Source organism: Hyposmocoma kahamanoa, unplaced genomic scaffold, assembly GCF_003589595.1.
Source record: "Hyposmocoma kahamanoa isolate Upper Pololo Valley unplaced genomic scaffold, ASM358959v1 210, whole genome shotgun sequence".
NCBI classification, from domain to species: Eukaryota; Metazoa; Arthropoda; class Insecta; order Lepidoptera; family Cosmopterigidae; genus Hyposmocoma; species Hyposmocoma kahamanoa.
In genome coordinates, this window is record NW_020653731.1 from 2,415,170 (window position 1) to 2,440,068 (window position 24,899).

General features: G+C 36.7%; 1 protein-coding gene across 1 annotated transcript; it reads left to right on the top strand.

Moving 5' to 3' along the window:
- Positions 1-6,267: 6,267 nt before the first annotated feature.
- LOC113227423 (YY1-associated factor 2) lies at positions 6,268-24,333 on the top strand. Its single transcript, XM_026460341.1, has 3 exons — positions 6,268-6,427; positions 22,053-22,222; positions 22,786-24,333. The coding sequence occupies exons 1-3, from the start codon at positions 6,292-6,294 to the stop codon at positions 22,888-22,890; spliced, it is 411 nt and encodes a 136-aa protein (XP_026316126.1). The 5' UTR covers positions 6,268-6,291; the 3' UTR covers positions 22,891-24,333.
- The last annotated feature ends 566 nt before the right edge of the window (positions 24,334-24,899 follow it).

A 24,899-nucleotide genomic window follows, 5' to 3' on the forward strand; every position in this document is an offset into this window, starting at 1 on the left:
ACGGATTTTTGTCATCCAAGTATGGAGAAGTTGTATAATAACCTTTAGTATAAAGTTTTTGTTTCACTGTAGTTTTAAACCTCGTGAAAGGCAAATTTTGTATATCAAGCGGAATCTTGTTATAGAAGCGTATACATTGCCCCTTAAATGAATTTGTCACTTTGTGAAGACGACTAACACGAACAGCTAGTTTATTTTTATTCCTCGTATTAATGTTATGTCTGTCACTATTTTTCATAAAGAGACTACTATTCCTCTTAACATAAATTGCTTTTTCATAGATGTACTGTAACGCTAGTGTAAGAATATTAATTTCCTTAAACTTATCTCTCAAAGATACTCTAAGACCCAGATTGTAAATTGCCCTAACCGCTCGTTTCTGCAGGACAAAGATTCTTGATATCGGCGGCATTACCCCAAAGCAAAATGCCGTACGTCATTAGACTGTGAAAGTAGCTGAAGTAAACCAATCTAGTGGTTTCGACGTCTGAAAGTTTCCGTATATTTTTAATCGCGTACACTGCAGAGCGGAGCCGTTTTGATAACATACTTATATGTGAACCCGATTGCAATTTAGCGTCTAACGTTATACCTAGAAATACAACTGTATTCACAAGATTCAATTTTTTGTTGCCAACCACAATGTTTGTAACCGTCTCTCTAACATTGGGTAACGTAAATTTCACACAATTTGTTTTTTTCTCATTAAGAAGCAGGCTATTAACAGCAAACCAATCAACTACTTTAGATATAGTATTGTTCACATCGTCGTAGGAACATTGGTGCCTTTTAACTTTAAATAATAATGAAGTATCATCAGCAAACAATACTATCTTATGTTTTAAACCCTCCATGCGGCTAGGTAAGTCATTAATATAAACTAAAAAGAAAAATGGACCTAGAATTGAACCTTAAGGGACACCCATGCTTATTGCAGACCCTGATGATCTTGTACCGTTAACATCAAGCCTCTGGACCCTACCACTCAAATATAATTTATGAAGGTCGAGGTCACGTCCCGCCACACCATAATGGCGAAGTTTCCTGACCAGAGTATCATTATGCACACAATCAAAAGCCTTAGAAAGGTCACAGAATACACCAATAGCGACATGTGAGCCTTCCCATGCATCAAATATATGTTTCATTAACTAAAGTCGGTTGTAGAGCGACTCCGAGTGAAACCAAATTGTTTAGGAGACATTAAGTTATTACTATAATAATGTGCACACATCGATGTGCACATTCGATACTTCGATCGAATACCTACAAACGTACAGTTGATGCCCTAAGATACCTGGTCTCTTAGCCGACCTGTTTTGAGCACAGACCACATGTTTTGAGAGCCTTCTTAAGCATTCAACAGAAAAGTGTAAAGAAATTCAAGCTTTCTGGTTGACACTTGTATTTATACAATGTAATAAAAGATCAAAATTTGCTTAAAAAGTTTCTTAAAACGTCATTCGCTAACGACATCATTCGCTAATGTGTATGCAAACGTAGTGTGAAGAAGTATTTGGCCAGACCGGCAAAATGATAGTGACGGAGTGAAGATATTTGTGTTTTCCATCCGTTACTCTCATCTCTGGACTGTATTCGCACTTTCCATCAGGCGCGGTGCAGTCATTTTGCCGAGTCACAATTAAAAAAAAAAAAAAATGTAATAAGGAAGTCATATCAATATGAATTTTACGGCTCACAGATTAAAGGCTGATTCACGTTACACCGTGCCGTGTCCGGGCCGTCACAGTGCCATGTCGTTTCCACCGTGCGCCGGCCGGGTCGGTCATTCACCGATTGACGGTACACCGTGCAGGGTCCGGACTGTCACCGTGTCGTTTCAACCGTGCGCCGGGTGGGATTTTTTTGTTATTTTTCATTTTTCTCTTGAGTGATAAGGTTGTGTTATTAACGCAATTTTCACAACTTGAGTTGGCAGCTATTGCAATAGCTCTTGATGACGAAGTATTGGAAACACAAATTGAAACTAGAAAAAGAAGATGGTGTGTACATCCTGCCTGGAGAATACGGGAACAAAAAAATTGCCACGCTCTACAAAGAGTCAATAGATGATGAGAGCATTTTGCGCTTGCGCTATCCACTACACTGTAGTACAACGTTGACTATCCTCCGGGTGCCGGCGAATGCATTCATATTACGTGTCGCGATCGGGTCGAGTTGGAACCAAGAAAAAATACTCGACACCGTGCTCCGACCGTGTCTCGGCCGTGACACGGACTCGGCCCGGTCTAACATGATGTTCATACAAAAGCATATATAGATATTTGACCATGTCACAGCCGGCGCACGATCAGAGCACGGCCCGACCGGTACGACCACGGTAGGGTTTAACATGAATCAACCTTAAAGGTTAAATTTATTTCACACCTGTTTTGACACTGATCTACGCAGAACCAAATAGATTGTTAAGGGGTCAGGGGGTCAATTCAGAACCTTACGATAACTCAGTTATCGACCGATTTGATATCGTACGATTTCTTTTCATTTTTATTCACAACATCAAACTGTCGTATTCGAAACTGACGAAATGACTTCACACCCGTACGATTACTCGAACTTCTCGACCGGTAAAGGCTACAAATTTTATTTAGAACACAGTTATCGAATGAAAGATACCGAACGTCCTATTAATAATAATAATAATAATAATAACGCACACACTCAACATAGCCCCGCACTAGGGAAACCCTGTTTGTATTGTTTACAACGCAAGTATGTAATATGGAAATCTCTTATTATTTTAAATAAAATCTGGATTGCGTTCAATGTCATTAATTTATTTATTGCAAGATTAATGTATTCCTATATTTTATACCTTTAAAGTCTTAAAAATGTATATAAACGAAATTTAATTTTTCTTATAATCTGTTTCACCGACTAACTCTGTAACCGTTGTTGGATGACAAAATCGTATCCGCATCCGAATCGAACATTTAACTCAAATGTTCGGAATAGCTTGGAAAGCGCCCTTCGATTCGAGAACGATATCCCATCGAACGATGCGATTAAAACATCGAAGAGTTTTGAATCGGGGTCCTGTTTTGACACTGATCTATGCAGAACCAAATAGATGGTTGTACGGTCAGGTGTCTTAGGGCATCGGCGGTTCCATTTCTTTCCTGTACGTCTGGCGTACCTTGGGCAACAATTGGCGAGTACCTTATACCTATTGGCAAACCCTTTCACCACGATGGTAAGCATTATATTGTACTTCATCGATGCGATAAGAAGAACAGACTGATGTTTTCAGTCCCGGGAATGTCGAGACTTTGAAACAATATTTAAAAAGTACTAAACCAACAGTAATTTTTATTCTGGTTCTGGTTATACGTTACATGGCAATACTGCAGAACTTTGTCTTATCTGTGGAGATTGTAGAATGATAGTAATAAATTCAGTCTTCATTATCTTAAACCTATTACTAATATTAATAAAAAATAATAAATAATTTTGATTTCGTAATTTGAGTCAATAAAGAACTTGATTAAAATATCATGTTTTTGACTGCCTAGTCTTTAAATATGGAACTTCCATGCCCACTTAAAGACTTAGCGCGTTCCGAATCCGAGAATATACAAATCTAAAAAACTCGGGCCCACTTCGGATGCCCATTGTGCACTAACGGCCGTTCCCCATAACGAATATTGGGAACGGCCGTAAGTCCGATTCAAAGCCAAGAAATATGAATATCGCATTTTATCTCTAGGTGTACAAACACCTAGAGACGAAATGATCCCCGTGACATTTCGGACCTTCATTTCTTGGATTCGGAACTGACCCCCTACTCTCGATCTCCAACCGAAACAATTACTGTCAAATAAGTAATATTCGACAAAATTAAAAGACAAGTATCAAGTGTGAAGCTTCATTCGCATCACGCGTCTTTTCATTTGGTCAAGTATTGTTTATTTGGCAGTGATTGTTTCGGACGGAGATCGAGAGTAGACCCCCTGATACGAATCGGACGTATTGCGCAAACGCTCTTAGTAGAATTCAATAAACGATAACTATGTACTAAGGTACTTACGCTACTACACAGATAACGTTGATAGAATTTTACATTTGATGGATTTTCAAGACTGCACCAAGTCTCGATTTTTTGCCAGTACACTGGGGACACGGACACGACACGAGACTGAAAGCCTTAGTACAGAGATATGTTTACGAATTCAAGATTTTTTTTTAGTTCAGGAGGTGGAGACCGTTTGTTATTTTACATTACTTACAGAAGATATTAAAGAATTAAAAGTTTTTGTCTGTGGTTCTTCTTTTATTTGGAGTCTTTTGTTTGATACAAAAAATAATAAAGCATTATTTAAATTACTCTTTCGTTTAAAAGAATAAAAAATAAAATTGCGTCTGATCGTAACTGACCTGTGTAATTTTATTAATCGCTTTTAAACCTCGAAACATTCCATTGTAATCGAAACTATTAATTCAGTGATTGACTATACCGAAAAGAATTTTATCCCTTCCTTCGACCGCAAGGAACCAGTTTTCTATAATTATTTCTTCGATGCACAAAACCTAGCTCCAGGGTATGTTTAAGAACCCAGCATTAAATAAAATTGCTTCGAACCATAGTAGCCTCAGGTAGGCAGAAAGACGAAATTCACATAGACGTGTGTTTGAAAAAAAAAAAAAGGTTGACTCTTCTAAGAATTTGCTCTTAAAAGGCCTTTTTTTGTGACGATACAGCCCGACCACTTGCGTCTTACGTCTTTTTTTCCTAACTTCTGTATTTTGAACTTACAGCCGTTGATAATAAGGTGTTTTATATTTAAGTTCGAGAACAAAAAAAATCTTTTGTAAACGTGATTTTAGTTCAGGCCATCAAAATTGTTAGATTTCGGATTTTGGTCGTGTTTCTTGGGTTGTATTCTTTGAATCCTAATAAAAACTTTTCGATTTGTAGAATACGGTTTGCTTTGAAGTTTTATTTCTACGTTCTAGTCAATATATTCATTTTCTGTCACGAGCGTCCGGGTTCGAAACAGATACACCTATTTCCAGAATAAAATCTACATTAATGTACATTATATAAAAAAGAAGTTATATTTGCAATTTGTTATAAAAATATAAAAAAAGTTATTTTATTGGGATTTAATAAATTGTTAGAAATGTACAGTTTGTTCAACGGAATTCACAAAGCCGCGCAAAATATCCGGCTTAATTTTTAAACAGATACGAAATTGCAAATACTTATTTCTCAGCCAATACCTTATTAAGAAAAAACCAGCTTACTTCAACCCGACCTTAAAGTTGCATGTATATCGTTTTAAATCCATATTGAGTATTCTAAAGACAAACATTATCTATGTAAACTAACTACGCAAGATCGTTAATACAATGCCTATTTACTAATATTTTCTAATAAGACGAACTTAAGGATTTATAATGTATTTTTATATTAGAAAATGAATGTTTATTTGTACATAACTACGCATATGAGAAGAAATAAAAATGTAATCCTATTACAGTGTAGTGTACTATACCTATAGGCTTGGTATAAGGCCACGCCTATCATTATGAACCGTAAAAAATAATGTTTCATGTGAAAATGCAGTAGAAATTGTTAGTTGCGAAGGTGACATAAAAATGGTAAGTATACACTCATTTATTACGTAGAAGGCCCATAAAAAGCTACTAGTCGAGACGAATAAGTCGTGTTACAAAGTGTTTGTAATTTTCTTATAAACTTGGATTTTTCACTTTTTTGTGGAGTATGTGAGTAATAAGAAGTAGGTACGGGTACAATGAAATTATTTTTTGTATTTGAACATAGAAGTGCCCTAGCTATACAATCCACCGACTATAGGGACAATATTTCATAAACCGAAATTATTTGTTCAACAAAACATTTTTTGATATTAATAAATAGTTTGATCTCGGGACTAGAATTTCTCTCAGAGGATGGAAAAAGGAATTTCTACAAAAGACCTATGTAGAGTCGATGATATCTACATATGTATGACTAGCGTAATTGTAGAGTTCCAATTTTAGTTACTTGTTCTAAGCGCCATCTATTGCCAGTATATCAAATTAATTCCATCGATAAAGCAGTATTTCGCAATGTGCTGTTTTACCGACGTTCATTGACGAGCTGTCATGGCGCTTGTTAGTGTACTATGTGCACGATCAAATAAAAATAATGATTCTTCGGCATAAACATTTAATTAATGTATCAAAGAACAATTACAATCACTCAAAAGTGTCATGATCTGTATGTATTGAAGTTGTGGATCCGGTGTGTTGTGTGTGAGCGTGAAAATGGACAAGAAAAGTGCAATCCGGAGAGCCAAGAGGCCTTCAAAAGTATTGGAGGAAAATTATTGGGACTGCAGTGTTTGTACCTATAGGAACAACGCTGAGGCCTTCAAATGCTCTATGTGCGATGTCAGAAAAGGTAATTCAATTCACACTTTACAGTACCTACATTCCAATTTCTTTGTTACCAATTGTCTGCACTTTCTACTCAAGAATCTATAAAAATTCATTTCTACACGAATCTCACTAATCATCGCATAAGTACTTACGTAGATTTTCATGATTTGCATAGAACTCGTGCGAGCTACGTCATAAAACGCATAAATTATCGGACGGTTATATGACTACACTGCGAGTTCATTGCACAGGGGAAATTATTGATTTTATGTCCAGTCTAGACGCTGACTATGTAACTACCTGTGTACTGATTGATGTAGGCATAGATTTATAACCACAGTTCTCATCCATAGCTCACAAAAGCGTTGCTACCTCTAGGTATATCTACCTGTTGAATGATCGCATTAATTTAAAGTTTGCGCTTGGATATGGACAGCTTTGACTTTTTTGTAAGTATGTCAAATTTTCTTTACGTTGGTAATAAACAAATTCGCGCTAATATTTTCTCAAAAAACTGAAATTTAATTGCAATATTGATGACGTTTTAAGCAATGTTGCATTTGTTACACGTTTAATGAATTGTTCAAAATACAAAAGATAACATATGAACATAAAAATGTTAAGGTAAACAAATTTCACCGTAAAATTAGTACCCAAATAACCCACGGGCATAAATGGCGCTGCTCACGGTTGTTACCCGACCGAAATAAAAACGCCTGTTTTGATAACATCGCTACCGTTTTGTTTACCTTTTGTATTTCGCCGGGTAGTAACCGTTGACCTTTGTGATACTAACAATGAGTAGAGGTGTATAATGTGATATATATTTTTTTGTTACGTTTTGGCGTATATATTAAACTTAAAATAATAAACCGCCGTGTAAACTTGATTTTGATGAAGAATTGTTATTCAATCAACGAAAATTATTTTAAGTCCATCTGGACTGTATCGCAGTTTTTTCAAGGATGCGATTTTTTTTAGAAATAACTAAAACAGGGATATCAAGTTTAATTCCCGTCATTACATGACGGTAAGGAGCAAATACGATGTCGAAAATTGAATTCTTTAGCGTGTGAACTCGTCATACTGGAAAAGGAAACTCGAATTCGAAATAGACCATTCCGCCTGAAGGGAAAGAGGGCCAACCAACTGAATAAGTTTATTGAGGCGCGACATAGTTCCCGCATTAGGAAAACATTAGCCCTCTAGCGAACAGGAACAACTGAGAATTCGTAACATCCAGAAGTGTTATTCAACACCCCCGTAGTGTGGTAACTCCTTTAGGCAGCTAACACATTGACTGCATGTTTACAGTTAATGCGTGAAATTGTAATCAACTGCATGCAGTCGAAACCATCTTCATGCAGTCGAGATCGACTTCAAGTTGATTACGACTTCCCGTATTAACTGCAAACATGCAGTCAATATGTTAGCAGCCTTATACCAACTGTATTAAGAGAGTCACCACACTTATTGGCTTGAGCCGATGAGAAAAAGTTTTATGTTTTTAGACGACCTTCGTGGTCTAGTAGCTTGCACACCGGTTTTCATAGTGTAGACATCTCTGGGGCCTTTGATCGCCTGCCGGGTCAATGTAGAAAAAAAAATTGTCATTGTTTCCGATTAAAATAAAAATTTGACGTGCAATACAACACAAAGAAAAGTATGGCAAATTAATAATAATAAATGGGTCTATCACTCGGCTACAAAGGACAATGAAGAACATGGTCCTCGCGGATATTCTGCCATAGCCCTTAATGGTCAGTAACACACGAAAGTCCAAATCATTACCCTAACACAACTGCTTTAATTACTTATTTTGGGATTAGAGCAACATGTGAGATGTCGTCTAATATTTATTATTATTTATTTATTAAACGCGAAAAAGATGTTGCTCCTGTCGCCTCCGCTCGGACTGGACTTGCGATTCCGTGTGGATAAGTGTGGTCAGTCCCTAAAACAATCAACGTAGTATAATGCTTATTTACGGAACTGCGAAACGGAATAAAAGCGAATTTTTGTAACCATAGCAATGGACTTTACGTCAAACGTATACAAACCATGGGTCTACCCCCTACTCCTTCCGAATAAGTAATATTCGATCAAATTAAAAGATGCGAGGTGCGAATGAAGCTTCATACTTGACTTTGTTTTTTTATTTGGTCGAGTATTACTTATTTGACATTAATTGTTTCGGGCCACGGAAGAAAAAAGCAATGGAAATGCCTTAAGCGTCGATTACTACGTGCGGTGCACTATGAGTTTCCGGAATGAATAAGAAAAAATACTATAAATGGTCAGAAGTGAATTCATTGTTTCTCAAAATATTCTCCGTTACCGTTAATGCACTTTTTCGTACGAATGAACCAACTTTGAAAACATTTATGCCACTCCTCCGTGACAATGAACCATATTTTTCATACTCTTCGACAGCCTCTTCAGGTGATGAAAAGCGTTAACCGCGTAACTGGTTCTTAATTTTTGGAAATAAATAAAAGTCACAAGGTGCCAGGTCGGGACTGTACGCGGGATGGCTCATAAGGTCAACGTTGTTCACCTTCAAAAATTCATTTGTCTGTCTGGCCATGTAAGAACTGGCATTATCGTGGTGCAAGATGATACGGCGTTTACGGTTATTTTTACGGAGTTTGTTAATAACTTCCGGCAAACAAATGGTCGTGTACCAATCACTATTCACGGTACAACGATTCTCCAAAGCAACAGTAACCTCGTGTCCAGTTTTATTAAAAAAAGAATCAATCATCTGCTTAGAGGCACTTTGCACGCGCGCCACTTTGGTTGGTTTCGGCTCATCTCGAAATACCCATACGCTTGATTGCTGCTTAGTTTTGGGATCGTAGCTATAAATCCATGTTTCGTCAAATTTGACGCCCCTTCGTTGAATCGGTCAGCATGGAATGGCACCAAGTGACGCGATCCGTTTTTTGAGCCTCAGTCAAATCGTGTAAGATTCACCGAGAGCACAGCTTTTTCACACCCAAATGGTTGTGTAGTATTGATTGTATTTGATTCATGCCTGTGCCTAAAGATGCCCGAATCTCATGGTAAGTGACATGCATGCCTGTTTTGATCATACGGCGCACAGCATCGATATTTTTGTTGTTCACAGCAGTGGACGGGCGACCATCACGAAATTCGTCACTGAGATTCAAACGACCGCGTTTGAATTCTGCAAACCAGTTATAAATAGTTGTCTTGCATGGTGCTTCATTGCCAAAAGCAGTTTGAAGCCGAGTGAAGCTCCGCTGAGCAATAGTGTAATGTTACAAAGTTACACTTAAAGTCGTAGAAAACCATAATACAAAAATTTTCGCGAGTTAAATCCATGGTGATATAGACAACCAATTTCCAAAATGACGTCACAATGTAAAAATAAGTGACAGTCAGATGAAACAAATTGTATTCTACAGCCAAAGAATTCCATTTTCAAATGTTGTAATTACTTTTTAAATATTGTTTATGTAAGTGGCCAGTTCCGGAAACTTATAGTGTGCGCTATGTAGTAGAACCGATGTCGCCAAAACTCACACATTCTTAATTTGAAACACTAGAAAATCTAGATATTGCTTGGTCGTAGTTTCAAATTTAAAAAGAAATAACTAATTCTGGATTCTTAATATAATTTAAACTTTACCCTGTTGGCATATCGTTCGAAGTTCAATATCATAAATACCTATTATTACAAGTTACGACGTTTTGATATTATATTTAAATTTCAATCAATGTATTGCCATCTAGCGATTAATTGCTGAACAACCACGAATTGGATTTATTAATTTAGTTCTCCAAATAAAAACCGACCATATTGCAGGGCTATAAGCTTTACTTTCGTTTCTTGTGACAAAAAAAATATTTCGTTATACAGAAAATTTAAAATTTATAAAAGTAAGACTTTCCGATGATATTAAATACCACCACGGGCAATATTATTGGTGCGGCTATTATTTTTGTACTTCAAAACAACACAACAAGACATTTGTCTAGGATTTTAGAGAATTTGCACAAAATAATGACACTACCATACAATGCGAAATTGGCGGACTGACCTCAGATAGATCTTTCGAGATGTATAGTTGGCACGCGTAGGACGCTAACTAACCACTTCTACTGTAGTTATTGTTGATGTCGGACAGAGAGTGGGAGTAGACCCCTGAATAAGAATCAAAAAACTCGACGCGCTTCTTTCGGAGAATTCACTCGCGCAGTCTTAGGTGTTCCCATCGTATCGAATGTAGTTTCTCGTTGTAACGATTTAAAAATTTGTTTCCATTCGCGGCAATGTAAATTGACCCTAAGATGTCTCGAATGCGATACACAAAAGTACATCTATCTATAGACAAATTGTAACATAAATATTATTCCGCAAAGTCGTATCTGGCAAATTTTTCACAGCAACAAATTTTCCATCTAGCACTTCACACATTGAGCTAGCTCGTGTCAATCTCGATCTGTCAAGGAGTTTTGTATGAAAAACCTTTTATGAAATTTGACCAACTTCTGCTGTCCGGATTTTTTTCGTCTCATGCAATGAAATAATCCTTATAAGAAACTGAGTTTATCAACATTAAAAGAAAAAATAGTTAATATTCCATTTTGTACGAAAGACATTTTATGATTTTGACCAACTTCCATTGAAATAATGATTTCAAATAATCCCTTTATGAAACTGAGTCGATCAGCACTAAAAAAAATTTTGACCATTTTTATTTATTTTTATGGATAAAGAAAAATTATTGTCAACATTGTTTTCACATACAAAAAACAGTTTGTTCCTAAGACAGTTTCGTTGTATCTTCTTCCCCAAACTGTCCCATTAAAAAAATATACTAATATGGCAAGGGTTATATTATTAAATTGCATTGACCACTACATATAATGGTACAAAAGGCGGACTTAATGCTAAAATCATTCCCTACCAGTCAACTTTTAAGGAAAATGAAATTCGCGGCAAATAATGATGATAGAGATGATGATGATTATCGCTGTGACAAACTAACATTATGTATGGTATAAACCATACATAATTTTTAGTAGCAGTAGAGCTCCTTGTGAAAGAGTTCGTCCAGGGCAGTACTACTACTAGCATACCTATTTCTGCCGCCAAACAGTAACGTGAACATTATTAAGGTTCGGTTTTCAATGGTGGGTGCTGGTGAAATTCACATATCACAAAAGGCCCTCAGATGTTTGCGATTTAAAGCTCAACATTGGACAAGTGTGTCGCTTACCACCAAGCGCACTTGGTATCATAATAAAAAACTTTGGGAATAATCGCTATGTAACGTAGATGCGTGTTGATGAGGCAAAATATGTGCATCAGGATCGTAGTAAGTAACGCTGTGGTCTCTTCCTATCTCGATGAGAAATGTATAGGTATATACAAAACACGCAAAGTCGAAAATAAACTACTATTGAGTACATAATTGTGGGAGGCAGGTGGATAGTTACGAATTTTGAGCACTATTTACACAATTCTTAGTGACTGTACATTAATATAAAGTTAGCTACATAACGATTGTACTCGGGACAAAATTTTACCAATCTATTTCCGCATTTCGTCACGTGCTAACTTCATTTTCTACTTATAGCCTACCTATAAAATTTTCCTCCCCTTTAACAGGAAATTACGAAACAGAAGGGAACATTTTAGGGCAAAACAAACGACAATAAACAATAGGGTGGAATCCTAATAAAATTAGAAATAAATATTTCACATTGTGCGGCACCGTTATTTGTATGGTTTCGAATAAATACGATTTATAATATCGTATAAATTATTATTTGTGATAGTGGGCGTTTATCAGAAGGTGGCAAATTCGGAACGGCGGCGGTGCGTTCAAATTGCGCATAATTGTGTCTTGTGTTGGATACACTCAACACAAGACTGAAGAAAGAAAGAAGAAAATCGACAATTTGTCGCCTAAGAGTGAAGCCACACGGGTGCTGCGTCGCGGTCGTCGCAACGGCAACGCTGTGATTTCAACTTACTAACTTGCTAGCTACCGGTGGCGTGCCGTTTCAACGCACGGTGTGGCATGGCGTTCTGATTTATATTATGTAAAACAAAGCAGCGTGAAAACGCATTGTGTGACATTGCTCTTTATTCTGTCTTTTTTGAAAATTGAGTAAAATGACATTTGCAGGGTTGCCAATTTAGTCATGTAGTTGTTGTCTACACAGTTTTATCGATAGAATTGTAAAAGAAGGTAGAATTTTAGGATCAATGTCTGAAATGTGGTTGTTACGACGTTCTAATGATTACTAATTGCGTTATCACCTTCTTTATTTTTATTTTAACAGTTGGCCTACTAGTATTCAGATCAATTTTCATTCATGTACATTATAATAAGAACGGGTGGATTCAAAATGTGTTTCTTGTTTGTATTTATAATAGACAGTTCTAAATGCAGTGTACGATTATGTATGTGTGAACTTACAAAAACTTCACAATCCACATGAACCCGTGACCAGTAGTTGGGTGAAAATTGCGTCGTTCATGATTGAAATGAATTAAATTCGGCTATTTATTGCACAAACGTGACCAACGTTCAGTCGATAGTCGATAGAATATTTATTGATTGTAATCACTAGCTGCTCGTAAGCGGGCAACACTTTTGCGCAATGAACAGTCATTTTACTCCATCTTCAACAACAGACTATAAATTGACTAGATGACGATTGGTGGTAGAAGAAAATAACTAAATGTTTCATTGAATTACACCAGGATATTAAATTTTCTTTTAGTTAACGACTTTTTAGCCGTCGCGCCATCTATGAACCAGATGCAAAGATCCGACAAACAAGCACATAGAAGAATTCGTGACGTCCGCTGGTTCGTTCCGTGGCTTAGTGGCATAGCGTCTGCCACAGTTTGCTACAAGACGTCGTTTCGAATCGGAGGAATTTTTTCTAAGTGTTCGATCTTTGTATTCATAATTATAAGAAAATAACTGTAAAAAAAATGAATCGTGATTTTCTAAACAATGTGATCTTATTTGTAACATTACATTATTGTACTTCCTTCTTCTTCTTATCGTGTCGGCAAAGGATTTGCAAATCGGCGTAGGGTACTCGCCGATCGTTGCCCAGGATATGCCAAACTTACTGGAAACGAATCGTCATGCGGGGAGGCTCATGCACCCATTGTACTCTGTGTAGACTGTACACTGTTGTAATTTTAATCAGTTAAGTTCTAATGTCCTGTCAGATCGAAGGAATTTTTCTTTGTTTTCGATCTTCGTTTTCATAATAATAACAAAGTAGTGGAGTAATTTAACAAAAAATAAATGCTAGAAGACGTCGTCGGTTCGAATCCGGCCGGATCGAAGGGTTTTTTTCTGAGTATTCGATCTTTGTATTAATAATTATAACAAACTAGTAAAGTAATTTCACATAAAAATAATTGAATATCAATTCAATAAAAATATAAATACAATGAACAGCGACATCTCTATCCGGGGATGGTAGCTGTAAAGGTATCTAACTGGGTGACGAAATATCATAGATTTCTCATAGATGGCGCTACGGCTATAAAGTCGTTGAAAAACCAAATACAAAGATACGACGCAAACACATAAAAAAAAAGTGAGGTCCGCTGGTTCGTTCTGTGGCTTACTTGGTGCTATACCAACTCTCTGGCACGGTATGCTAGAAGACGTTGGTTCGAATCCGACCGGATCGAAGGAATTTTTTCTGAGTGTTCGATTTTTGTATTAATAATTAAAAAATAAATGAATAACATGGCAGTAAAACGTCATAATATTAATTATAATTAAATTTATAAGTTCTAATATTTATTGAGAGCATAATTATTTATATCTACAGGCTGTTTATTTATAGATAAGCGTTGCTTTTTTAAAATTTGATAGATCCATGGAGTATATGGCCGTGGGATCTGCAATGGACTCAAAAACTTAACTAGATTTGATTTCTTTTCTAATGCTCATTATATCATCTCTCTCCTGACGTAGCTGCTGTCTTTTTTTGGTTCAGCACTTCGCAATACGATATTCATAACCTGGGTCTGTGTTGACGAGGCGAATGTGTGTCAGAATCGTAGTAAGGAACACTAGTTCTCTAGCTGCTTTGATGGGAAAAGTTCGTGAAGTGTATGTACGTAAAATGTAGAAATATTAATAATAATATAATAATAACGAACACACTCAACATAACCCCGCACTAGGGTAACCCTGTGTCGCGGTTACCGTGGACACACACAGACAACCACAAATTACACCCAAACTCAAGACATAAATAAATGTGTGCCATGCAAATATTTCTCCCGGCCCGGGAATCGAACCTGGGACCTCTGCGTGGCAGTCCGGCATGGTAACCGTTCGGCCACGTAGGCAGTTATATTATTCTAAAGAAGTTATATAGTTTTAAGGCAGAAATATTGTTCTAAATAAACATTAAAATTTTTTTATACGCATTCACGACGAAAGAGGTATGTGTGACAAGTTATAATATACATTTCAAGAGCCATTTTGGGTGTTGTATTTACGCGCATTCTTCGTTGTCGTAATAGAATTATGCGCACGTGAATTAGGCGCTTATTTTCGCGTTTCGTCGCTCATTAAACAACACCGCCCAAGTGGAAAATTGGCAGTTTTTTCTTTTAAACATAACTCACGTCAAGGTAGAATGTGAATATTAATAAATTTATTTATTTAATTCAGACCACACGACACATGTTTTTTTAAAGACTAACATATATACAATATAACAAAACACTATTTATACTAAATAACTAATCTACACAAATTTCACTTGTTGGCGACATGTGACGCAATCTGGTGTCAGGTAACCGGCCGCGGAATCGCCGATATATGACTCCCTTTGGCCCAAAGTCCTCTTTCCTGTTTTATTTCCTTCAAAACAAATTAAATTAGAACATATATACGCATCTTAAATCCGGAAAAATAGTTTCATTTCCTATGTAAAATTAAATCTAAATTTTATAACAAATCAGAAATTATATACTATTCTTATTTACTTTCTTATCTTTTTTTACACACACAAAGCCCCGCAATTAGGCCTGTATTGGGGGTGTCATAGACGCACAAATATACGACAACCACAAATTACACCCACACTCGCGAGAGAAATAAATGTAGGCCATACAAATATTTCTCTCAGCCTGGGAAGCGAAGCCGAGAGCTCTGCGTGGCAGTCCGGTATGGTCACCGTTCGGCCACGGAGGCAGTTCTAAAGATGGGCACACAGAAAAATAAGTTGACAAGTCCTATGTGCCTGTAATTTCACCAGCACCCTTACCCTTCCAAACCGGAATGCAGTTATGCTCACATTACTGCTTGGCGGCAGAAATAGTTAAGAAGCTCCATTAGTACTAAAACTAAGATGTCTGTGATATTTGTATCACATTGCTACCAGTATAATAGCATTTTGTTGTTTCAATGATTTTATAAATAATTAAGTATCAAAATAATTGACGTGACAATTATCAAGTCAAAGTCAAATAAAAGTAAAGATAATTAATTTTGATAAATAATTAAGGTGATAATTGTCAATGATACCACTTCGAATCCTGCTTAAAATTAATCGAAATTACTTATTTATTATTATTTATTTATTTATTTATTTTAAACACTAAGAATATTACAAAAATATATATACATCACACCCTTAAACCTACATTGGTTTGTCCGGGTGCTGCACGTTCTCCTTAATTACATCTTAATATTACATTCTTATATTTAATAAGCTAACAAAAGATTACAAATCTCAATTAGAAATTACATGTTTCATTGTTATACTACTACATTTATTTATTTATTTATTTATTTTTTTTCAAAGTAACTTTTAATTGAACTTTTTATATTAACCGTAGTTATGTTTTTCTTTAATTCTAAAGGTAAATTATTAATTAATTTTGGTACAATAAAATTAGTAGTCCTTTCTCCATAGAAATTATGCGAAGCAGTTGTTATTATTATTACTTAAACGGGTACTTGTTAAGCCACGGTTTGTATTTTAACTAATTGCGAAATATCGGTCAGCTGCAATGCCAGTTAATCGTTTTGTCGAATAAATATCCTGCCGACCAACGAGACGTCATCTGTGGTGTAAGTGAAACGATACTTCGGTAAAACGTTCATCTCACAATACGTCGAATTCAGATTCCAAGGTCGTAAACGATTGCGAACGCTAAACCTCTTGCCAAGCGTGGGTTTTACGGCAAATCCTTATTTTCTGAGAAAATCTCTACAATATTCTCGAGGAATATGAATGCTACTTGTCCAATTCATATTATGTTGGTATTATATTAGTCATAAAAAAAATAATCCCTGCATTCTGATATTTGCAAGTCTTTTATCATAGATCTCTTTAAACGCATCTCACCGTAAATGTATTCAGAAGTTGCATGAAAGCGGACCGCTACGTACAGTTAAAATACCCGTATTCTTCCTGCGCTCGAGTCCCGTGGAACTCCTAAATCTACCCTTTTATACTGCTCCTTTGTTCTCTACCGAGGCTTAGTTCGGCTATTTCTAACAAATACCGACCGTACTTTGGTCGGAACTACGTATACTCAAAAGCTATTCGCCTTTTTGATACAACAGCTCTACCTCTACTCACTTGTTTCATCTTTTCGAAAGGTTTATATTGAGCCAGTGACTAGATCCAATGATTCGGCTTTTCGGCCCAGGTTTTTTTTTTATTTAGGTTTCTGTAGACGAGATCCATTGAACAATAAACGAAATTCTATTGCATTGACTTGCTGGATTAAAATTAGAGTCTCTCAGTAGATAGACTGACTAACTGTTCTGCAGTGTTACAGCCCTAATGTAAACCAGCTCGTAACAGTAGAGAACCTTTCAAATTTTTGAAGAATTTTCTAAAAATAATTTTGTAAAATGGGAAGTTGGAAAGTACCTCTTTCATCACAGCTAATATTGTATTAGCTAGCTATAGCTAATATAGATATAGAAAGAAAGGGGAGATATGTAATGACGCTTTGTAAGATCGGGTACCGATGTCGCCACTTTTTAGCTTGTGTGCAATTCCAACTTTACGCTCTATTATCTACTACCATAACTTAAAGATTTTGACTGGGTAGGGCCTAAAACGTGAAAACGACGTAACACAATTTTAAAATTTAACAAAATTAAACTTCCAGTCACTTGAGTAAGAGTTATATTTCAGTATTTTTTTCATCCTGGTTCAGCCAGTCGACATCAGGTCGCGTTTTAGTAAAAATGTTACTAGTATATAATAGCTAACTATTACACATTAGATGGCGCTGAAACTCATTTTTCATTACACTAAGAACTCACGGAGCGGTGTTCACCCACGCCTGTCGCGGGACCGCGGCATCTGTAGAATGGATAGTTAAGTATATAACATTTGTAGCACATTTCACGGCGCGTTTTACGCCTGTAGTGGTGACGGTTGCTCGCGGTTGCCGCGGCGGGGTACTAGTAGAACCGCGCAGGACGCGATCACTTGCGCGCTTGGCGGCCGTCGTCGCCCGCGCACTTTGGCGGTCGGTTCAGGCGCAATGTATTGTAGGCGCACGCGGAATGAGTTCTCGATTAACCGCGCGACTTGCGATTAACTCCCACTAACTTCTTCGCGGTCCGTTCCGCAATCGCAACGGTTTCGTGCCTACAACCGCAGCGGCTACGTGCTCGCACAAACTAGCAGGGTCGTGAGTATTGAAATATAACCGCTGTCCCGCAGCACCGGCGGGCGCGAATGGAAACCGCTCCGTGAATTGTTAACCTTATTAACCTTAAACTGACGCTACTCAACAAGGGATGTGGTCCTACCTAATCGATAGTTAGAAACCATGTGGCTGTTTTTAATATTAAAAAATATTCTATTTTTCATACTATACCTACGCTGGTACTGGTGTATTATTAAATTAATATATTAATATAAATTATTTTCATTTTCTTAATGGCGGCCACTAGACTTGGGCCAGTGTCAGTTTTAGAAGAATAATATAAAAAGTATGACGATCGTCGCCAGTGTCAGTTTTCCATTATAGTACGTTACCACGGGATGGTGAAGCTGTCATTGTCAAGCGTAAACTCGGACCATCAACGAATTTAATAAATTACATTATGTTGTTTTTTTATGAAGGATTCATGTAATTTTCTATAATTGTTTCTAATTTATTTTGCAAGCACATGTAAATTAAAGCCAATTTTATTTTATTTTTTTTTTTTAGAAAAAGTCAGAAATAGTAATAAGAAAACCAATATTTCGATTTTCCTGCAGCTTCAATCCAACCTTCTCTTATTTTGAACTCATTGGAGAAATTTAAAAATTAAAAATACTCTACGTTTAATCTACGAGTATAATGGAATTTAAATATCTAAATTATTTAAAACAATAATACACATACATTTTTCTTCAAGCAACAGCAACGTAGAAATTGACATGAAATTGAAACGATTGTCCGAAATACGAGTTGTGTTAAAGTTACTTGAAATAAAATGTTTAGTGATAATAATAATAATATTAATAAAATAAAGGAAATCAATTTAACGTGAATGCTTTTCGCTTCGATATTTTAGGGACTTTAATTATAAAAATCATAGTAAGAAATTCAAACATTTCAGTAAAAATTTATTGTCGATAAACATCAGTCATCGTAAATGAACATCACTATATTTCAGTATAGAAATTTCTATGGAGACGAAAAGAAAACCTAGAATAATAATAGAAATAGTAACTAAAAATGCAAATAACCGGTGGAATGTTATCTCACTGGTTTTAAAATTTTTGTTTTCACTCAAATTTTTACAAGGTGTATCGCTACAACTTGGCGTCTTCACGTTTTACGAGAGATCTTGTATGTACAACGATCGCCATGTCACTGTGGCGATGTTTATGGGCGTGTCACCTCTTTCGTCTTTTGAGCATATCGAGGCGACTCGAACCACGCCCCTATACCAAATCTCCCCTTTTTTTCTATATCTATGGTTTTGGCAAGCAATAGCAATGGTCAACGAGCAACAGTGCTAAATAATGTAATATAACCCAAAGGGATTAATTCTAAACATTTAACCTTTTAGGAGTGACCGCTCAAACGAATCACATGACGCGACTAACTAATTGAGCTAGTTAGTTGTGTTAGAGCCATTTACACGACGCGAAAGTTTGCGCGCAGCCGCCGCGCGGCGACCGTCTAGTTACCGCGCTTTCACGTACATTAATAGCGAATCTGAATTCTATTTACTAGGCAACAACGTTTAAATTCCTCTGAACAATACATCCGCGCGGTCGCCGCGTACACCAAAGACAAGCCATCCCCGCCCGCGCGTCCGAGACGCTCATTTAAGTTAAAGAAATAGAAAAGCTAAATAAATAGAGCGTACTTTGCCATGACAGTTTGATGCACGCGGTCACTGCGCGGCGACAACGCGGTCTCCGTGGGGCGACAGCGCGGCGCGTGAGCCCGATGAAATTCGTGTCGAATAAAATGTGCGCTTAGGATGTGTACAGATCTAGAAAAAAATGCGCCTGTTTGCGAAAGGCACGCGAGCTGCGCACTTGCACTCTGTTCTGATCTCTCGCGCCATTTCGATACCTCCAATGAACACTACGCCTACTTAATTTTTGGACCTATTCTATTTTTATTTTGTTTTTGTTTCTTTTTTCCACAAAATTCGGTTTTTGCCTTTTTTCCAACGATTGAATTCTGATTTCGATTTTTTTCGCCACCATAAAATTCATATACCTATGCTTACGTTATTAATAGCAGGTTGCAATGTGCCCATGTCTTGTAACGTGTGTGATTGTTATGATGTACGTGTGACATAAGCTACTTATGTATTTAAGTGCATTTAGCGGCTTGTTACGCTACTGAATAGAGATTTTAAATTATATAGCTTATAGAAGGTAATTTATCTGCTACATCATCCCTACTTGCCTTTGAAATAAATCAAGATTGCGAATCGATAGTAGGACGCCGGTATCAAGTCCCGCGCGGGAAAAATAGACAACGATTTGAGACTCCCTCAGGGCTGAAGCGTAGCTCCACATATCCGGGCTTTACCGATATCTATCTCCGTGTTAGCCTTCCAATACTCAGTCGTTTATAGCACGGGTTTATAGATTGTGAAGGAGGCTGGCTTTTCGTACAATTTACTCATACGATAGTGAAGATGTGCAAGGCGATCGCTTTTCGGTACAACCATAATACTCAGCTATGGTCTCTTTTTTGAAGACGGAGTAAAATTATAAATTTAAATTAGTATTTGTAAATAAATATAAATATTCCTTATTACTATAGAAGCAATGTGTCATAAGCCATTTTGTCAATTGTGATTTAAACGTAGGTGCGTGTAGTAATTTAAATTCATTTGGTAAACTATTGAAGATTGCTCTAATGGTTACTGAGGGTCGTATTCCAGAACTCTACTCAATGCTCAAGTCAGGATTTGAGCAGACTTGAGTATGATTTCAAGCACTTGGAATACGACCCTAATAACACGGACTTGAGTATGATTTCTAGTGCTTTGAATCATACTCAAATCCTGACTTGAGCATTGAGTACAGTTCTGGAATACGACCCCAATTGAGTTATTTGTCTTCTTTATTCTTATTTTATGAGTTAGACTTGTTAGTTCCAACTCTAATACTAGTGTATTGAAATCAGTTTTTATCCATATCATCATCATCATCATCAAGCACCCTCTACTCCGTCCGTCTTCGGATATAGGCCTCCTCCATGTCTCTCCATTTATGTGGCTCTCGTGTCACATGCGTCCAGTTGCGGCCCGTGAAATTTTAATGTCATCCACCCAACGAAGTGGCGGAAGACCTCTGCCGGGCGTGTGGGCCCAAGGTCCTCCTTGTCCATCGATCTGGGTCCATCCTAGCTATGTGTCCTGCTCATTTTTATTTCATCGTCTCAATTTGCGTACAACGTCCCCGGCTTTAATTATCCGTCAAATACGCTCATTCGGTATCCGTTCGAGGAATGTTATTCCTAACATTGTTCTTTCCATTGTCCTCTGTGCGATTCGTAAGTTCTCTGCGAACTTCTTCATCAGACTCGTTGTTTCCATGCCATAGGTGAATACTGCTAGGACACACTGGTTAAAGACCTGTAGTCTCTGCGGTATGCGTTTGCATCGCAATATTTGCTGGTGGGCCCGAAAATTATTCATATATACCTACATTTCAATAAGGACGTGCGGATTTCATTATTATATTATATTTATATTGAACTAAAATAAAATAAAAATTTTAAAATATGTCTGGTCTTTAATAAGCATAGTTCTAAATGTAGTGTATGTATGCATGAACTTACAAAAATTAACAATTCAAAGGAACCTGTGCTCCGCAGTTGCCGGCGCCGCCGGACCGTTGACGATTCAAATGAAACAAGTACGGTCATTTATTGCATACGCGTAAACGACATTCAGTTGATAGTCGATAGAATATTTATCGACTGCAATCACCAGCTGCGTGCAAGTTAGCAACACTTTTGCACAATGACCTGTTATTTACTCCATCTTCAAAAAAGACAGACTTACAAGCGATTTGAAGTATTTTTCACCTCTCGTAGCTTTGACCTGGATAACGGTTTAGGTTTCAAATTTCTAGAATAGGATAAAGTCATTTTAATCATATGTTTTACTATGCAGGCACTTCAACCCGCAAACCACGCCTTAATCCGGCCTTAGTGGCTGCCCAGGCAGCGGGCACGGCAACCAGCTCGCAGAAACGACCGCGCTCCGCCAACTCGCTCAAAAAGAAGCGTCGCCACCCACCCAGACTAAGTAATGTTGATCGCAGCTCAGCGCAGACCAGAGAAGTAAGTGTAACCGTCTCACTACAATTACCAGAAACGATGGCAATTGGCAATAGATTTAATAGGTCACGGTGATAATGAGCTAAAATTCAATATATTGTGTTATGCAACAACTTGAACCAACCTCTTTACGAGCCGTTTTACCAAAGACATATCGATGGTTTTCTAAAATAGAGGCCTATTTCAATAACATCTAATACATCAGGAAGATGATAAAAAATCTTAAGGTGTATCGCAAATCTCACGAATTGTATAACCAATGTCGCCCCGTAAACACAATAAAATTTCGCATATATTCTGTATACAGCTGTGTCAGAAAAAAATTTTTTTTTTATTTGTGCCATTCAAGAGAACCGAAATGTTAAAAACCGAGCCAAGTTCTTTTTGGATAATTTCACAAGTAAAATTGAACTCAAAACCACTGCCACCGACACTATTCCATAGAAATAAAAGAGTGATGATCTTGTCATACTTTGCCATTCGAGCTGCCGGGGATTCAAATCTCACTCGGAACACACTATAAAATATCTCTTTTTGTGATTATTTTATTACACATCTTCCACCAGGTAACAGTAAGCGGAGTGACAGTGGTAATAACAGAATATAAGCCGAAGAAGTCGGTTTCCACCAGCTCGAGTGATGTAGAGTCGTCAAACGACGCACGTCCCTGATCTCCCGCCACCCCAGGCGCGGCCGCGGACCCGGCCGTGCCTGGCACTTCGGGCATGTCCCACAATGTCAGGTCCACCTCGCCTAAACCGTCTTCTTCGTCTTAAATCCGAAGAAAATCTTAGGTTATATCACTGATATTTGACCGTTGGCGTTTAGCTATAGAACACTAATTGCGCTTATAAGGCAACTTTATACCTGTTAGATACCATCGCAGTGTTCTAGTTGTCCTATGTCGTCATCTACGATCAAATATCGTTTTTTTGATATGTCCTACAGTGATGGAAATTAGACATGTTTTCCACTGTGATCAAAGGTGGTATAACTAAAAAAGTGCGTTGTAGTTGCTTTCGCTAACAATTACTAAAAACTTTTCGCTGTATCACTTTAGTAAAAACTGGAAAACACGTCCAAAGTAGCTGTTCCCAATTATTTATTAGGTTTTTCTTTTAATTTATGGCAAATCAAAAAATTTGACATTCGTAAGATAACAACTTTCATCAGGGAAGAAAACATAGTCTATAATAGTCAAACCAACTTTTTGATGTATAATATGTGGTTATCAGGGTTACGGAGTGTAATATATAAAGTTGCATGGTATTTGACGAGGTCAAGTCTCTTACGTTTTATTTAAGCCAGAATAAATGTTGAAGTTGTATGTTAATCTCGAAAGATAATCGATTGGGAACAGCTGTATTGTACGGCGAGGAAAATACTACTCATGTTAAAGACTATTCCAATCTTATTTTTATTAGATAAAATGTGGTCATTGGGAAACTTTGCTAACCTAAAATTTTGTTACTTAGAAAAAACTTTTTTTCGCTTCGTCTTTGTTATGTTTGTATAAAAATCACCTTATTATATTTGTTTCAGTTGCAATAGTGATAAGAAATGTATTCTTTTCAAAAGAAAAAAATACTGTTCATGAATTTCAAACTAAAACCATTTAACTTTGAGTCTAACTACGATATAAGAATGAAATTAGTAAGGAAATGTAATTGTATATTGGAAATGTTAAGACCAGCTGGTCACTGCCAAACGATTAAAGTAGTTATTTGGCGGTTTGCGAATGTCGCGTCGACTATTGGATATGTCGAACGAGCCGTAGTAATATGGGGCCATCGATGCTATGACGGTCACAGTGAAAGTATTTATAATAGAATATATTGCATAAATAAATAGCAAAATTCTTGTGATCGTTTCTATATAAATAGTCTTTGTAAAAGGACATTTGCTGGCCTACATATTGACTCACAGTTAAAAAAAAGAATTGCGAAAGTGCCGCAGATTAATGTTTATTCTATTCTGTCATCGCATTTTTTTTTGTCAGCTACATTGTACATCAGTTAACCTCCAGTATTAATAGGAAAAGTAAGACTTCAAGTGTTTCCTATTTCAAATTAAATTCAGTTATAAGATTTCAACAATGTTATTCCAATAATAACCAATACATATATAAAATATATATATATAATAACCAATATATATATATATATATATATGTATGTGTTTTGATCTTTGAAATAAGTAAGCATTAGGAAACAAAGCGGTATTCAAACGATTCCTAAAGAAGCCGTCAGTAATTCTATGTATATAGTCAAGCGCACAATTTGGGTACGTAATTATAATATCAGTCATAATAATATGTCGTGCAATCAAATTTTTGCAATGGGCAACATACCGTGAACTAAGATTTTAAACTTTATTTGCATAAGGATTTATGTAAGGCGAAGATGCGCGGAAGTGCGACGGCCAAGTTTCTGAAAACGCAAATCTAATTATGTAAGAGTGAGATATGTAATCCTAAACAGGACGCTGTTCAGGATTTAAAATCACTGAGCAGTTAGTCCAGTGTGAAACTATCCACAGATAGGTCAGCTATTATATCCTTTTATATATCTTTTAATTTTACGTAATTAGATGATGGTTTCGTTCTTCTGTGATGTTTCATATTTATAAATTACAATTTAGTGTAACATTTGATGTAGCCATAATATTATTCGTCCAAGCT

What these genes read in the sequence shown, in the direction of transcription:
- LOC113227423 (XM_026460341.1), top strand. Translation starts at nt 6,292, where the DNA reads ATGGACAAGAAAAGTGCAATCCGGAGAGCCAAGAGGCCTTCAAAAGTA. An exon ending in TATGTGCGATGTCAGAAAAG is followed by an intron (nt 6,428 to 22,052) that starts GTAATTCAATTC and finishes TTTACTATGCAG; the next exon opens with GCACTTCAACCCGCAAACCA. An exon ending in GCTCAGCGCAGACCAGAGAA is followed by an intron (nt 22,223 to 22,785) that starts GTAAGTGTAACC and finishes ATCTTCCACCAG; the next exon opens with GTAACAGTAAGCGGAGTGAC.